Here is an 18,028-nt window from a genome sequence, read left to right on the forward strand (position 1 = left end):
CTTAACCATTGTTGGGAAGAGAAGAAATGGAATTTACTTTTCAACATTGTTATTGCATTAAATTAGTCTGTGGGAGAGGAGGATGAGATTCATTTTTGGACATCTTGGTTCAAACCATCCTAATTAACAAGAAAAATGAGTTGTAATAGTCTGAACCTAGTTCCTATTAAATGCTGGACCACCTCACAGTTTAGCATAAAGTTGGTTGGATCAGCAAGGAAGCCAAGCACTGGAATGGCAGTTTTGCAGATCAGGATTGAGGGTCACTAGCAGAACCTGAGGCAGGGGAGCAGGCAGTTGTAGAGCTGAAGTGTGTTACCATACTTTGGTGGCAGAAGCTTGTAGCAGAAAGAATGCCTGGCTGGCTGAGAGACAAGTCTTTTCCAGTGGTTAGAACAGGAAAGGAGGAATCAAGAACCAAAGTTTTGTTCCCGTCTCTGTGGCTAATTCTTTTCTCCCAACAACTGAGAGAACATCTGCTCACCTTTCCAGATATTTCTGTGTCTCATCCAGAATGTTCTGGGAATCAAAGTGATTGGTTGCCATTTTCTTGGCATGGGACACAATGGAATTCATTTTCTCAGCCAGCTCCCCCGTCTCCTTCTCCAGTTGACTGTGCTGCTTGAGCAGATCGCGACTGGAGCGCAGGTCATGACCTGTCTCAGCATCCCGAAGAACCTTCTCAATTTTTTCAATCTTCTCTTTTGCATCCTACAAGGAGCAGATGAACATGTGCTACCTCAGACCTAGCCATATGGGCTTTCTTCAACTTTTCTCTCCATTCAGTCCCTCTCACAAGCAGGTTCTTCTGCTTTCTACACTCTACTTTGCAAATTCTCTCTCGGTAGAATAAAAAAGAGGGTTCTCTAAAGCTGAAACATCTTTTTGGAACATTTTGAGGCATACGTTTTTTCACCTGGCTATCCCTTTCCCAGCCATTTGAACAGATTTCCCAAAATCCAACCCTTTAAATACTTAAGGTGACAAAATGTTTTCAATATCTTAACACTCCAAGATCTATGACTGTTGAGTTCCCTTAAATGATGCTAGTGTACAGTTTCACAGCCAAGTGTCTTTCTCATTCCATTCTCCCTGGTGTGCTGAAGCCATGTAAAACTACCTGTGTTACAATTATTTCTTTGGTGCTGGAAAAAGCTAAAATTAAGTCTTCAGCAGGATGGCATCCTCAGCAGCTACTTTTATTCTCAATTTTTGTGGTGAGCTTTCTGTGGCAACTGACAATATGGAGAGCACCAGGTCAGTCCAGGCCCTCCCCGCTGAAATCAACCACCTCCTGACCTGGAGCAATTCCATGAGCTGTTCTTGCTGTCCAGCCTGTCTCAGCTTGTCTCCTCGCTCTATCATCTTGTTGTACAATTTCTCCCACTTCTTCTTCAGCTCTGACATCTTATCCCGGATAGAATCTGCAGCATAGTGGTCATCCTGAATCAGCTGATTTCCAACCTGGGAAAATACATTGTATTATTCAAACATCACAAAAAGTGGGCAAATTAATGCCAATCCTAACAACTTGGATATTTGTGTATGTTTCTTTCCAATTAATACCATGCAGCATGAAGTTTTCTGCTACACCGCACCTACCATACCGAAAAATTCTGAGGTTAGAACAATTCACATTGCTGTGCCCCACCTGGAGTGACCATTACAGGAAAACCGATGAAGTAATAACTGAATTAGTGTGGCTATAATTCACCTGTGCCCCCTTATACCTTTACTTGAGATTTGCAAATGTAGTGTTAAAAAACAACCAAGATCATAGTTTAAGCAAAGATGTATCTGCGGTGTGACTGGCTTTGTTGGCTACTGTGTTGTTTTACAGGCTCTTACAATCAATAAAGGAAGTCCCTTTGCAAATAAAGTCAAACCTATCAAACACTGGCCAACTACCCTCACCATGATCAGCTCTGCAAAGTGCTTCTTGTTTGCCATCATTTCCTTCTCAGCAGCCTCATGCCACTTCAGTTTGCGCAAGATATTTGTGGGGTCACGATAGGACTCATCCGATGCAATCTTGTACTTCTCTTCAATCCATATCAGCAGCTCAGCAACATCATGGTTGAACTCCTATAAGGGACAGTTAGAATTAAATGTATTTAACTCTGGATTAGGGATATTAATGTGTATTCATGTACATGGTTAACCGATGAGTCTGGGTTCATTGGTTAACCCACGCTGATACATGCATCCCACGGAGCTGCCCCGCCCGCCTTCCACAAAGGCAGCAACACAGGAGACTAGGTGGGTGCTGGTGGTCAGGGGGAGCTAGCTCCAGCCTGCCCCTCTAAGTGTAAACATATAACTCCTGAAATTTTCAGTGGTTATACCTTTACAAAGATAACTGTATTTTAACATCCCTACTCTGGATTGTAAACAGACTCAAGGACACCAGTTTGCAGTGGATTCTGAGAACTCCCTCAGTAAATATTTGGTCCTTATTTTACCTAAATGTTGGGGAGCCCCATTTTTCTTAGGATAAAAGACAACTTGAATAATCAGCACGCTGCAGCCAGAATGCAATATCTGTTTTCCATCTTTGAACAATATTTTCTCCCTTCCCCTGCTTTCAGTAACCAATGAAGACTCAGATATCAGGAAGAAAATGGATTTATAAAAGAGGCTGACCCAGTATTAGGACCAGATTGCAGCATAGTGGTGGGAAGCCTACATTCCATTACTAACATTCAGTTTCATATGAAAAATACAGCGAGAAGCAATGTAGTAACAAAGCCTCCCAATTTAATATATCATAGTTAATTAAAATGAGACCAAAACCCCAAATGGTCCAGTTCTGCTCTTCATGGCAATGCATCACTGGTGTACTAATGATTAACACTAGTGTAAAGAAGAGCAGAAACAGGCCCAACAGTTTAGGGAGAAACTTTCATTCCACATCAAGAATCTGAACCAGAGGCATCCTCTGATTGGTTGACTATTAGCTCCTTTGACTATTAGCTGTTCTCCCCAGTTACAATTTACTGTGGGAGCCCCAACTTACAGTGATGTATTAACATATGAGCCAAGGCCCAGAGTGACATTCACTGGGACATTATGGAGTGATCAAGATTCCCAGGTGGTTTTTCGTTAGTTTTCATTTTTGTGTTAATTGAACTTACAGTATATGTCACTATGGCCTAGTAGATACTCTCTGATCACTCCAACAGTGTTAAATTAGTTTTTTGTATGTTTGCTAGTACTCTAGTCAGCCTACATGTGGGTCAACATTTCCTATTTCCCGCTCCTAGGTGAAGTGGGCTCTGGTTGGGAATAAGGAGAATGCTCAATGTTTTTAGCTGAGGCTCAAGGCAGCAGAGAGTGTTAACCAACTGCATCTCCGAGCTTCCCTCTGGTCAGCTCCAGTGCAATAGCCCTTCACCTGCAGTTGAAGAGATGCCAGCAGCTTGGCTTTCTTCTGTTCATTGCTCTGCCTCAGCTGTTCCCATCGGTTCCAGAACACAATCATTCTCTCCTCGATCCTGTAAAGCAAGGAGGACAAAGAGTTTTAATTCCTCTACCTGGAATGACAATGGGGCAAGGGCTCTGAGCCATTTGGGTTTCCTTCGTCGTTCTTCATTGCTAGTTCTGATAACTTTTAGCTAGATTTTAATCTAGCCCAGTGTGGCTATTGCTAAGAGCAAAGAGGGAGAAAAGGCATGACTGTGCCAGATTTTCCAAGATTGAGAGGTTGTGGGGGAGGAAGAATGGCAGCTCCCCTGGCTAGCTAGTGCCTCTCACATGCAGATAGGTGGGAAAGGGATAGATGAGCTGAGGGTGGACAGAACTTGTGATTATTATTAAGAATACTGGTATTACATTAGCTGCCCAAATGTGCTGTAATGTTCATGTAAGATGATACAGTCCCTGGCAGTAGCATGTCACGGCAGTAACGGTGCCAGAGTATGAGACAGCCAGTGCCAGCAATTTAGAGCATAATCATGGCTTCTCAGTTCCCCCCAGCACACTCTTACCTTCATAGTTGTGCTCTCTAAACAGATAGGGTCCAATTATTGTTTACACTAAGGCCCCTTTACACTGCTCTAGCACTGTAAAGTAGCCATGAATTACACTGACTCCCACTTTAAGACCACAGTATAGCGCCAGATTGGTGTAAACGGGCTAGATGAGAATTAGGCCCACAGCATGATGATTACAACAGTTTTTTCCTTTATGAAGTGCTTTGAAATCAATTGTATTCATACAGTATATTACTGACACTCTCAAATGCAAGGAGTATACCATTATGTGACAATATTAATGAGCTCTTCAATAAAGAGATCTTAGAACTATAAGAGGGACAATATTGGGTCTTATTGTCATATGTAGTATAAAATGCAAGGAGAAAAATGTAAGTATTGTTGTACCAAAAGAGTGAATTGAAAGTCATTAGGACTTTCAGTTCATAACCGTACCTTTGTCATTAGAGCACAGAGAATGCATATCTTTGCAATATTGGCTTCATTCTCTCCACTTATGCTCTAAGTAAGCAGCATCATGGAAGGAAAGGAGAAAAATTATCCTTTCCCACCCGAATTAGAACACCACACTTGTGGACTGATGGAATTTAGTAAGAATGCCAACTTCCAGAGGATCTTCTGTTTCACTCTGATGGCACTTGATGGTTTGTAAAAGTTAAATGTCCTCAGAGGAGTCACTCTCTTGCCTTCTGCCTCTTTCATACCTAGACTACGAATGGCTCTAAACTCACATGCATGTAGCAAAGTGCCTGTTCTCCACTAGCTTCTCCCCATGCTCATTCATCGCCTCAGTCCGTTGCTTCAACACCATTAACAGTTGTTCAAAATCCCCATGCCGCTTGAGAAGGGTGTGAACAGCATCCACGTGGTCCTGGATGCAAGGGGGTAAGGAAGAGAAAAAACTCAGTCAAATCTCACCCTTAAAACATGGCTCCTTCTGTGGCAGTAGTAGAATGTAGACTTTCCACATCATTGAGGACATTCAGCACTTTGAACAGGTGAGCAGCTGTGCCTTGTTTGATCCCTTCTCTCTCATGTTTTCTCCTTTCCTAAATGTCTATTCCCCCCTTTTTACTCACAGCAACATGGGGCCACCCTGATGTAAGCACTGTGTCTGGCTCAGGGAAGTATTATGGGGCTCCCACTTTCACAAACTCTTAAATAAGTTTTATATTGGGAAACTCTAACAGCTATTTTAGATCCATCTGTTTACCTGGCATTTGTTTACCTCCAAATTTCAGCAAATCAGTCTCTGCACATTCTAACAGCATTAGTGACAACTTTATCATTCAATCTAAAGATAAGTCTCCAACTGGAGTTGATAGTACTCATATCCTCTTTCCTAACCTCTCTCCACTGGAGGTGAGATCATTACATACATTTTCCCCGGATGACTGCTGGTGAGTATTCTAAGCCTACCCAACTAGAACACACCCTGGTTTGCTGCGGAATGTACCAGGTACTTCCTTGCTAGTATTTTACTGATTGCTCTAGTATGTTACTGGATATAGCAGTGTACAAGAAGAAAGAAATGAACAGAAAGCATGGTGAAAAGGTTAGCTAGAGCATCCCACCCCAAACACACCAATTGGCTACAACTAAAGCATCTCGGTTTTGTGTCTTTTCTATCTAAGCTTGGGTAGAAATTCAGAGGTTTGAGACACAGGAGAGAGATTGTCATTGACTCTCTGTTCTGACAGAGTCATTGTGGGTCAAGACTGTTCTGGATGGGGAGTGGGAGCAGGAGACAACAAGGGTTGGTCTGATACATACCCCAAGGTCATCTACACGTAGAAAAGCCTCATGGCTGGAGAGGGTTGCACTGATGCGATCAGCTTCTCTATTGAACTTCTGCAGTTCCAAGCCATCTTGGAGCTGCTTCTTCCGTTGCACCCACATCTCCTCCAGCTCACTGCTTTCATGTGTAATCCTCTTCATGATCTGGTGCACATCTTGGGTCCTGTTGCTGTGCTGGCTATGCATTACCTTCTGCCCCAACTCTTCTAACTGCATAAACCTGCTCAAAGTCACAAGGAAAAGGACAAGTTACTCTGGAAGGACACTTAAGAAACCACGTCCTCCTCCTCCTCGCATAGCTTCCCATTTCTCTGTCTCTCTACTGCAGCAGCTGGTCTAGTCTTTACTTTCATTGTGGCAGAGCTGCCATTAATGGTTGCTTCCCCTGTTAAGTTCCTCTTTGCTGCCAGTCTGCGAGGTGATGCTGGGGTTGCTTGCTCAGGGTTGTACAAGTGAGGTGGGCCAGTAATTTTCTCTGTTGGCTTGAGAGCCCGAGAGAAGAGGTGGCTAGCCTTTAAATGGGACAGGAAGAGCAGCAGTGTGTCTGGGTTTTTATAAAGGGTGAGATGGGGCTGATGGCCTGGGAATCTGGCATGCCTGGCTCACAAAACTGCGGGAGAGGAGAGGAACCACCCAGAGTGAGTGATTAGATTGGTCTGACAGAAGTAACCTGGGAAGGAAAAGAGGTCTGAGGACTTTAAATAGAGAGCTTCCTTCCTTCCTGAGCATCAGGAGAGAGGTAGAAGGCAGCTATTGCAGTTAGAAATTTGGTTTCAGTTGGTACGGGGAAATTAAGTGAGTTATGTGCGCACACAGTTTTGATTTTCCTCACACTGAATTTTACATGGACTGAAATAAATCCTGAGCATCAAGGGTATGCCTAGACTGCACCCCTTTGTCGGCAGAGGGATGCAGATTAGGCAGGTCAACATTGCAAATGAGGCAGGGATTTAAATATCCCATGTCTAATTTGCATAAAAATGACCACTGCGTTTTGCTGACTCTGCACTTTGTCGACAAAAAGGGGCAGCCTAGAGGGGGGATCTGTCAAGAAAGAAAGCCTTTTTCAATAGATCCCTTATGCCTCCTGCAAGGAGGTTGACAGGATCTGTTGAAAAAGGCTTTCTTTCTCGACAGATCCCCCTCTAGACTGCCGCTTTTTGCCGACAAAGTACTGAGTTGGCAAAATGCAGCGGCCATTTGTATGCAAATTAGGTGTGAAATATTCAAATCCCTGCCTCATTTGCAATGTCGACCTGCCTAATCTGCATCCCTCTGCCGACAGAGGGATGCAGTCTAGACATACCCCAAGTTTGTGTGTCCAGATCTGTTCCCTGAGTATGCGCCAGACCTCTCTGGTGCTGCAGCTACAGGACCTCACCCTCCTTCTCATCCTGGAAGCAAACTCTACCTTTCCTTCTGAGTGCGAATTTCCTTCAGCAGATCCTGATGCTCCTTCAGCAACTGCTCTGCAGAAGCTACATCCATGCCCATCTCCTCACTGCCCAGCTTCTCTCTGATGCCATCTGCCCACAGCAGGAGTCTGCGGCTGTCCTGCAGGAAAGCCTGTTGACCTTGTGCCAACTCCAGCATCATCGCCTTCTCTTTCATCTGTGACTTGAGTATGACCAGCAGCTTCTCCATGTTCTCCACTTGCTGTGTGATGGCTCTGCTCTCTGTGGGGTTGGTGTCCTTAATCCTATGCCAGGAAACCAAACAACACCCAGGATTCAGTTTCAGAGACAACATTAGCCTGAGAACTTGTTCCAGCTCTCAATAAAATCAATGGGATTGTGTCTTATATCACCTCTAATTATTAGACAATATTTTCATTCTATGACTAATTTCTGCAAAAGAAAACAAATTACCAGGTCTTTCCTGTTCCCAGATTCGAGAAAAAGCACAGTTGCACCCCATGCTCCTTTTCACATATCAAAACATGTAGGATGATCTGATTTCACCACTCATTGAAATGTTTCCTCTTTGTAGGTTTGAAGAGGGAATGGTTAACAGAATAGGGTAGGTGTGTGGCAATGGACTCATTGCCTAGAATACACACAGTGGGAACTGAGCTAATAATTCATAATACACCACATTCAATTGGATGTGCTGGGGAAGAAGAGCTCAGTGATTCAATATTACCCCAGTCAATGGAGACTTATTCTACTATAGAGATTCCATCTATGGATACGTTTGGAGTCAGTCACCCAGACAGTCATCCAACTCTACTCAGGACAGAAGCACTCACCCAAAGAAGAAAAGGAGCAGTGACAGGGAGAGCATGCTCACAGTAGAAACTGACCTAAGGGTAAGTCAAATCTACATATAAACTCTACACACTTTGCTTCAAATGGGCAAAAATATAGAAACAAATGGCTGATTCCTTACGATTTGGCCACACTCTTCAGGTATTCAATTTTCCTTTCCAGCACCAAGATCTCCCTGTCAAAGGCAGACAGCTTACGCTGGTCTACCTCCAGTACAGCAGGCATCTTTCCAGGTTCCCAATCTTTAAGATGGACCAGCTTATCTTGTAGTAGCCCTCTGGCACTCTGGCAGTTCTGGAGGAACATCCTCACATCAGCCACTCCAATCAGCTCAGAACCCTTTTCCTCCTTCAAAGCTTCCAGGCGCTCCCATCTAGAAATGGAAAAAAACAATTGCAACAGCTGTGTCTAGACACTAAAAATCACAGTGCCTTTGCCTATGGAAGAAAAACAGTTTTCCAGTGGGTTTGTTGCACACACCTTTAAAAATCACATATGGCAAAATTCACCTCTGTGCTGAGGTGGGGGTGGGAAGAGATGCAAGCTCTATGCTCTCTTTACTACAATCTTCAAAATAAGATTGTGTTTACATTTAAAGGGAACCTAACTAATGCTTGGCTTCCACACGTGGATGAATTTCACCTGAAGGAGGTGTCTCTCTTCCCCACCCAATGCAAGTAGCTATTGCACTGTTGAGATTATGCAAATAAAGTAAAATAATCAGTTGTGCCTGGAGATTTCTGATCATTGTAGGGATTGTATGTTGCTAAGAGTCCTTAGAAAAAAAGATATCAAAGGCATTTTACAAATGGAACAAGCTTTTTATATTTACCATTTTCAAACATGAATGTCTTAGCAGGGCATTGTAACTTCTGCCTCTGGGTGCTCAAATCAGCACTCAGTTGGGCAACACAGGTTGAACCAAACCAATAGCTCATAGCTTATTCCAAGTATATTTTACCTTTCATTATCTATTTATTTAGGGCCTCTGAGCCTGACCTTTGTATCCCAGCACAAGGAGCTGCATAGGGTGCAAGTAGATTTCCACCCTTTTTCCTTCCAGTGCAAAGGTCAGGCATCTCCTCTGCTGCATAAAGGGGAGTGTGCTATAGCACCTTAAGGTTGGTACAGAAGTCAGACTCCTCTTTTGGTCTGGAAAGGATAAGGACTTATGAGGAATTTTTCATCAGCTGTGTCTCTTGACAAAATGAGAGCATCCATGACCAGGCAATTGCTCTTATGATTTATATTTTCCCCCATATTGCCAGCCATTAATTGTTGGGACAATAATTTTCAAACAGGAACACCTATGCAGAAGGGTCCCATCCCCCACACAGACACTCAAATGAGCATTTCAGTATGTACAATAGGCATATATATGGCCAAGTGATGACTATTATTTGACCAAATGGTGATTAAGGTGTCCAGTGTGCAAGATGCTCTCACATGGAAAAGTGAGCTCCTTGCCTGCATGCCGAAAATGCTTGTTCTTTTCAATGACTGATTGCCAAGGGCAGCGAATAGCCTTTTCATTACAGTTGTCATAGTGCCATAAGCCCCACAGTCAGTCCATGTAGACTACCCTCTACTTATCATTATCCTAATTTTCGTAGAACATGGGGGCATATTAAGTGGTGATGCAAAGAATTCTAGTGGTATTAATTCCATCACTTCTTGGCATATTTTGATTTGGCTGAGTTATAAATAAAGGAGATTCTACAGTAAAAGCTTTCCCAGAGTTAAGTAACACAAACTGCAGTGACAAACTGCAATTTTCCATAGACAGTCCTCTCTCTTCACATCTAAGATCAGCAGTGTGTGCCAAAACGTATCAGAAAGGTATTTTCTCCAGGATAGTTTATGCAGGGCATGAAATGTCCTTGATGGGGTGATTCACCATTCTATCACGAGCATCTTTACCTCTTACTGATCTCTTTAATGTGGACTTGGATCTCATTCTGTTTGCTGGGACTGCTCTTCACAAACTTATCTGCTAGGCATTTGATCTCTCCCAGCTGGATTTTCCCAGCAGCCATTTCCACTAGAAAGCTCTAAAATAGGAAAACATAGGTATAAAGTTTGGAGTGAAGAGCTAAAAATTCACCATCTCTGTGGAAATAGTGCTCCACAAGCTACTATATTCACTCATCTTCTATTTGTGTGTCTGCTATGCTTCAATGCCCAATTTATTTCTTTTTTCTCTCTTCATTCAGCTATCTCTTGTTAGAGTGCACTCCCCTACTGGGCTTTCCCTCTTAGCCTATTGATACGTAAACTTTTTCTTGTATAATATATATTCCATTATGCCCTACTGATATGTGGACAACTTATTCTGGTGTGAGTCTGAAGTTGTATAGTCATGCCTTAGTTTATACTGAAAAAACATTCCTAAATAGACAAATTACTACAGATTAAAATTCAATTAACAAAAGAAGTATGGAAGCAACTTCTCTGGAGTCCTCCTTTCTTCACATACATCCATTCTCCCATAATCAATCTGTTTCAGAAGTTATTTACACCGAGAGGAAATGAAGTACCTCATATTTCTGCTGTGTGACCTCCACATTGTCTGCTTCAGGCTGAAGGGTCCGGAAAATTTTTGCCTTATCTTCCATCCAAGATTGAAACTCTTCACAGGAGCTGTAGAAGCGGTACAACTGGATCATCTCCTCCAGACCTTTCTTTCTGTGCTGTAAAACCGATGGAAAATTAAATATTGTGGCACACAGGCCTTTTGCAGAAAGAGATCCCCATGGCTAAAGAACAAAGCATCCAGCTTAACATGCCAGTTTGGTGCCAGTTCTTCCTGCTAACACACAGTGAACACAAATCTGTATCTTGAGCCTGGAATACCTGTTCCTGGGGCAATAGGAATCGGGAGTATCAGAAAATTGATGCTCACAACATCTAACAAGAATAAAGTTTCATAGCTGCGAATGCTGGCTGATGGAAGACACAAGGCAACAATACAAAAGGAGCATAATCTCTTTAATCGTAGGCATGTGTGCAAGCACTGGTTGCAGGAAAAATAGGAATTGTAGGCTTTACATGACAGCTTTTTGGGTAGGGCCTCTTGGAGATTGAGGATACAGAGGAATAAAGAGAAAAACGAATAGTCTTTCATGAATGCCTGTGTTAAAGTCTTTGCCACTGAAGCTCCAAGACTTGGGGTTAACCTCCCATGTTTGTCCAACCCAGGAGAGAATCTCCTGCTGTATTAGGCAAACTCTAGTGAAGCCAACAAGTTAGAGAAGGAAGCTATTAAAAATATAAATATAAGAATTGGGAGGAAAATGTGATGATTATGGAAATAAATGGAAGGTTCTACAGACTAGATAATAGCTCAACCAAAATGCACTCAACACTTCAATACAATTTCTGAATGTTTTGAGTTTCACCCATGATTCTTTCCTTCTGTTAACATGATACTGGTAAAAATCAGAAAAGCATTACACAGAGTAGAATACAGCCACCAGTTTCTCCAGGGGCTACATAGTTCAGAATTGCAGTACATTGTCAGAGATGAGCAAGGGTAGTTAACAGAACACTTGCCCACACTTTGCATGGTGCAAGACTTCACTACTAATCTCCAAGATGGGCTACATAAGTACAAGGTATTGAAAGAGGTATAATACCTCAGCCATGGTCTGCAAGTTCTCATAAAGCAAGTTAATGTCTTTCTGGGTCCTCCAGATGGTCTCTGGAACAAAGTGAGGGTCTGAATCAGGTGGATTAGAAAATCCAGTTTCAGAGGCTCCCCACTGCATGTTGTGGTTTGATGGTAGTTTAGTGATCATCTGGTTTAGGCTGCTCTGGGCGTGACTCTTCACCATAGGCACTGACATCACCTGGTACAAGTAAAATAAAACAGAATCAGTCTGTCATGCTATGCATAATCGGAGCTCCAGACCTCAAAGATAAATTAAAGGACTACATTTTCAAAATGATCGGCCTGATTCAAAGCATTATATGTTGCAATTTGCAAATGCCTCTGCATGATGTACTGAACACATTGAATGGGGGAGTTAGAGCACCCCTGGAGATCAAGTGAGTTTAATAAGGCAAATCAAGAAGCCGTGGACTCAAATTGAAAATGGATTTCAGCCAGGATCATTACAGAAAAGCCTCAGGTGAGAAGATTAAAGTTAAGTATTAGAGCTTTAGAAAAGGAGGAAGAGAGGGAGTAGTTGGTATATAATGGGCATTTGGAAAGAGAGTTGGATTCGGTAGGAAGTAAAACAAGGTGGAGAGGAGCAGGAGATTTGTAAGACTTAGGAGAGAAGACTGGTATGGACGAGCCAGTCTTGGTGCTAAAGAACCAAAAACTGTATTTTAAGGACTTCATCAGTGACAGCCAGGGGACAGGGCCCCAACTCACATATAATTAAGAGAGCTGATTGAATCTAGGCTCCTCTAATTTGATAGGAAATCCCAACATTTCAAAAAACCTTGTTTTTATTCCAAATTGGAATAAGAAGTCATTTTGACCTGGAAAACCAAAATATTCAATTCCAAAAAGATTAAAATGGAACATCTTGGCCTTATCTAAATGCCTTTTTTCAATGAAGTTTTGTCAACATGGACACATTTTCATAAAATGTTTCAATTTCACTAAATTTCCAACCAACTCTAATAAATAAAAACAAAGGGGAAGGAGAGGGGCATAGCCTTGTATCCACTCACTGCAGATGGAGCCTGCTTTGCTACAGCATGGGCTTGTTGTTCCAGGCGCCTCATCTCCAAGCAGTAGGCTGTGATCTCCTTCTCCAATCGCAGGTGGCGGTGTAGCAAGGCTTCTGTGCTGGACTCATCTTTCCCATAATCCTTGCTGGCTACGAGGGGCAGTCGCTCCCGTAGCCATGACTCTGCTTCATCAATGTCAGCAAAGTACTGAAGGAAACACAACCGAGGAGAATGTTTAATTAAACAGCTCTAAGAGATACACATCCAACAGTCCCTCTCCTCTGGCAAATGGTCAACAGGGCAGTAATTGCATCAGACTTGGTAGTAATCAGGGTCACACTGTCACCTTGGCCTGATCTCACCCATAAAGAAGCTAATTTACACATCAGATTCTTTTTCAGTTATTTAACTTGAGTACTTCTAACTGATAATGAAGGTCACTATATGTTCTTGACTAGCTATGTACCACTGCCCTCTACTGGCTTGCTTGCAGAAGAGATGAGTCTGATCTCAAATGCTAGAAGCCTGAATCTTTAAAAGTTGAAGGTCAAAGTTTCCCTCCCAGTGCTCCATGCATGCAGAATAGCTAACAGCATCAAAGTATATATATATATATCAATCATTATTGTAAGGAATAAGGAAAGCACAATCTGGAATATAGTGTTTGGGACACATTTTACAGCAGCTAAATGAAAACAATCAGCAGTGTCTTCCTGCAGAAGACCAGGACTTGTGAGAAACATGAAGTGAGAGAGCCTGGACTTTAATAAAATTATTAATATCATGTGAGCTGAAAGCTATTTTGTTTCACCCGAGAAAAGCTTATTATTTCCAGACCCTTTTTGCATTCCTAACTGAAACGCCAATCTGGTGACCCAAACAGAAATGGAAAGACTCCATGTTCTTTCTATTATAAAATGCAAGAACTATAGCCTAGTTTTTACCTGTTTGATTAGAGCAGCTGTCTGTAGACGGATTTTACGATAGGCCACTTCATCTTCGAGCTGTTGCCACAGCTTCTGGAGGCTATCTGTCTGCATCTGGATATCCCTCTGGTTGGAGTGGTTCCTTTGACAAAGCTCCCAGCCTTGCTTCACCACATTGGAACAAATTGCCTTGTGGGAGTTACACTCAATTTCTAGTGCCTGTGAAATAAAGTGACATGATTATGAGTAGTGGAAACATAGGCCCAAGGAACTGACCTGCCCCAGGACCGACATGGGGTTTTCCCACTGCTAGACTCTTCTGTCAGCTACTATAAAATTAACATGCAAGAATTCTTATTTTCCACCATTTTGACCCTGCCCCTTTCTTCAGAGATAACAGTGTCCTTTGAACCCTATTACTTCTTTTTCATTCACCCAGGTATTATGCTATGGTTAGTCATTGAGATATTCCCTTTCCCTATTCCAGCAGCATGATGGTCTGTGCTTGTCATCAAGGGTGTGTCTAGATGTGGACTTTTGTCGACAAAACTATACCTGCGTCTACACTACCGCCGAATTCTGTCGACATAATGTCGACAGAACTCGGCAGTTTTGTCGACGGTGGGAAGCCTCATTCTACGAGGAATAACGCCTTTTGTCAACAGAGTTCTGTCGACAGAAGGTGTTATTGCATCTACACTGTGCTTTGTGTCTACACTCTCATGTCAACAAAGTGGCTTGCTTTGTCAACAGAACTGGCTGTAGTCTAGACGCTCTTTGTCAACAGAAGCTTTGTCAACAGTATCTGTCAACAAAGCCTCTGTGGACAAAAGCCTGTAGTCTAGACATACCCCTATTGGGTAGGCAGCCTTTCACTACCAGCACACACTTACCCTCTCTCACATACAACTCTAGAGATCTTATGGTTCATGGCCCTGCTCTCATGCCTTTACTGTTGACTTCCCAATTATAAAGAGCCACATGCAGGTAATTACTGTTTAAATTTTGTCACTGTCCTGTCACGTTTGTCACAGGGATTTCTCTACATCAACCAGATGCAACTTCATGAATCTGAGCTTTTCTCCCCAAACTATGTCCAATTCATAGGGAGAGCTGGCAGCAAGTTTCTGGGAGGCCCCAGAAATGTTATTCTAGGGTTTCCCATCCCTCCTTTCTTTATTACAGCTCAGATGCTTCCCCTTCATTTATGCCAAGCCTACTCTACTCATTCTTCCCACGTACCTCATTTGGGAAGAGGATGAACGGGTAAGAAATATTGCTTTCTCTCATCCACAAATGGGGCCTAATGGATAGCACACTGAGCATCACTCTGCTTGTCTTGCATATCCACAATCCCATATTAAACACAGGGGCTACGTCTACACTGGCCCTTTTCCGGAAGGGGCATGTAAATTTCACTAGTCGTCATAGGGAAATCCGCGGGGGATTTAAATATCCCCCGCGGCATTTAAATAAAAATGTCCGCCGCTTTTTTCCGGCTTTTAAAAAAGCCGGAAAAGAGCGTCTACACTGGCCCCGATCCTCCGGAAAAAGTGCACTTCAAAGTAGGAATAAGACCCTCCGGAAAAGGGCACTTTTTCCGGAGGATTGGGGCCAGTGTAGACGCTCTTTTCCGGCTTTTTTAAAAGCCGGAAAAAAGCGGCGGACATTTTTATTTAAATGCCGCGGGGGATATTTAAATCCCCCGCGGATTTCCCTACGACGACTAGTGAAATTTACATGCCCCTTCCGGAAAAGGGGCCAGTGTAGACGTAGCCAGGGAGGGTAATACTAAGCTGCATGGTGTCTCAGGTCCCAAAAGCCTGCCAGCACCCTTAATTTGAGGATTAAATGCTATTGCAATTGGTTTAAATGAATGATGGAAGACAAGATTCAATATAAAGAACAGACACTGGTCTACAAAAGACTGTACCTTGTGCTTCTGAATGGAGGCATTAATCTGACTGAGGTCTCGTCCTAATGTCGCTGTCCTCACTAGCTGCCATTTTTCAGAGATCCATGACTCTTCTGCCTGACAATCACGGTAAAACTCAAAAAGCTTCAATGCTTCCTGTAGCTGGGATTGTCTAATACCAGATAAAAAGCAGCATAGCTCAGTCAGTAGTGAGTTTTCAGGTACAATGTAGAAACTGAGAATAGATTGATTAAAGGGCTTTAGGCCTGCAGAAAACTCAGAGATTGAATTCCCGTGGCACTTCTGAGTCATGGCTGAATGCAGCAACACTGGGAAGCCAAATTCCACTCTCAACCACGGAGATGGACAATGCATCGTACCAGGTCCAGATCACATAGACACAACCAGGACACTGAAGTTCCCACTTGATCTACAATAGCTGATGATTATTCTTAAGGTCAATGGGCTGTACTATCTCCTCATATGTTTGAGCACTCCTGCCAGCCCCAATCACTTTCATGCTAGTTTCAGTTTTGAAGCTTGAACAATGAAGTGAGCACAGCAGGGAGCTGTGTTTCGATCAGCTCCCTCTGTGATTATTTCCTCCTCTTCTGGACCCAAACAGAAGAGTCAGCATTAAACATTACTCAGTGGCTGAAAATGCACCTGCCTCTGTTATACCTGGAGAAATTATATATGTTGAGAAATTAGAAAGTCTAGATTCCCCCACCCCCTTGCCACCATTATTTCCATTTTGAAAGGACCCACCATTCTAATCAGAAAGAGTTGGGCCAGGAGGAGAGCCTTACCGGGATTTGCTGAGAACTGCAAGGTTTCGGTACAGCTGATGGAGCATCCGAACTTTGGCATGAAGCACCTCTGACTTGATTGCTTTGCCCTTGGTGACCTCTTCTGACCTCTGGGTGATGTACCTTATTTTGGCATCATAGGAAGAGAGCTGGAAGTCAACCAAATTGTGTTTCTGCAGCAAATCCACAACGTCCAAGAGCTGCTTTCCATAATCCTGAGACTTCACTAGTACCTGCAAACCAAAAGTGAGACATTATCAGCATTACGTTCTTATCCTCTCCCATGTGTGTGCAGCCAGTGCCGTCCAGGGATCTCAAGGCTTGATCCACAAGCCACTGAAATCCATAGAAGGACTCCCATTGGCCCTGACTGGTGTTGGATTGGACTCTAAATGAGTAAATGGGTATGTGGTCTGAACTCAGAGGAAGCACTAACTGGCTGATTGGAAGGAAATTCACAGCCAGTCCTGGCCTTTCAATTCACTAGATATCACCCACAGTCCACTGCTTTTATCTGCCACACTGGATGTGAGGGAATCACTTTTCAGTGTTTGACATGCACTTGTGTCTAGCATTTACCATGTCCACTGACAACTTCTATATTCCTGATTACAATGTGCTTGATTCCATTTCTCTCTGAAGAACTCTAGGGCCCTCCCCTTTTACAGTGCATTAGACTTGCATCATTTTCCTCTGACGACCATAGTTGGTTTTGGAAGCAAGTGTCCTGTTAGTGGAAATAATAACTGGTGAAAAATATTTTCTTTTCTGACCAAGAAGTAGGGCTCAGAATGCATTGCAAGTCACTGTCTCCAATTTCCAATTCACAATTTTACATAAACTGCTGGGTCCATAAACAAAATGGTTTTTATATTTCATGTTTAGCATAATCCATTGTATTTGCTTTCTTGCACAGTAGAGAGCAAGGCAAAACCATATATTTACAGTGGTTGCCATTACACCGTCAACAGTTACCAATCACCACACAATGGCGTCTTAAACACCAGCTATCTCCACTAAGTGACTTCGGTTTGAATTGTGGTGATTGGTTACTTCTACAAATCAGGACATTTTTTATTTAGATGCTTTAATATGGATTCAGCTGCTTACTTTTGAAAATTCTACCCATAATACACTCAATTCCCAGCACATTATAAACACTGCAACCATAACTGTCCCTGGAATAATGGGGTTTCTGCAATTACTTACATTGGCTGTGGTACAAAGTGTATGCACAGCCCACACACCGATGGAGAGGAGGTAGGTACCTGCAGTTCTTTTAGTTCCTCTGTAATGGTATCAATTTCCCTCTGAAGGCCCTGAATTTCTTGCATTGCTCCCAGAGTGTGTTCCTGTATCCGGAGCTGATCCAGTAGATCCTGCCATTGTTGGGCTATGTCCTCTTGCCTGTAAAGAAGGGAGGAGAAAAAAGAATGATACATCCATGAGGATCTGATGCTTTGGAGAGCATGGGGAAAGACCCTGTTGACAAATGGGGCTTACAATTTGAGAGGAGTTAAATGAACACCAAGGGTTCCTATAGTCATAGCCAGTGTATGTGTCTAATGAAGCATACACTGGTCACATGGCTCGGCACACTAAATCCCTTCAATGAATATGGTCCTGTGGAAGATACCTT

The 18,028-nt window shown here is 42.9% G+C and overlaps 1 protein-coding gene across 1 annotated transcript in view; it reads right to left on the bottom strand.

Moving 5' to 3' along the window:
- The window catches only part of SPTBN5 (spectrin beta, non-erythrocytic 5), a 134,888-nt gene that overhangs the window by 102,992 nt on the left and 13,868 nt on the right, over nt 1–18,028 (bottom strand). The window contains 16 exon segments of the mRNA XM_089778512.1: nt 485–711; nt 1,300–1,464; nt 1,915–2,085; nt 3,395–3,494; nt 4,706–4,863; nt 5,766–6,009; nt 7,201–7,488; nt 8,178–8,429; nt 9,977–10,107; nt 10,594–10,746; nt 11,692–11,894; nt 12,736–12,946; nt 13,684–13,884; nt 15,599–15,752; nt 16,390–16,622; nt 17,658–17,796. Coding sequence (XP_089634638.1) covers nt 485–711; nt 1,300–1,464; nt 1,915–2,085; nt 3,395–3,494; nt 4,706–4,863; nt 5,766–6,009; nt 7,201–7,488; nt 8,178–8,429; nt 9,977–10,107; nt 10,594–10,746; nt 11,692–11,894; nt 12,736–12,946; nt 13,684–13,884; nt 15,599–15,752; nt 16,390–16,622; nt 17,658–17,796 — 3,030 coding nt within the window.

Source organism: Pelodiscus sinensis, chromosome 5 (genome assembly GCF_052426305.1).
Source record: "Pelodiscus sinensis isolate ZL-2025 chromosome 5, ASM5242630v1, whole genome shotgun sequence".
NCBI lineage: Eukaryota > Metazoa > Chordata > Testudines > Trionychidae > Pelodiscus > Pelodiscus sinensis.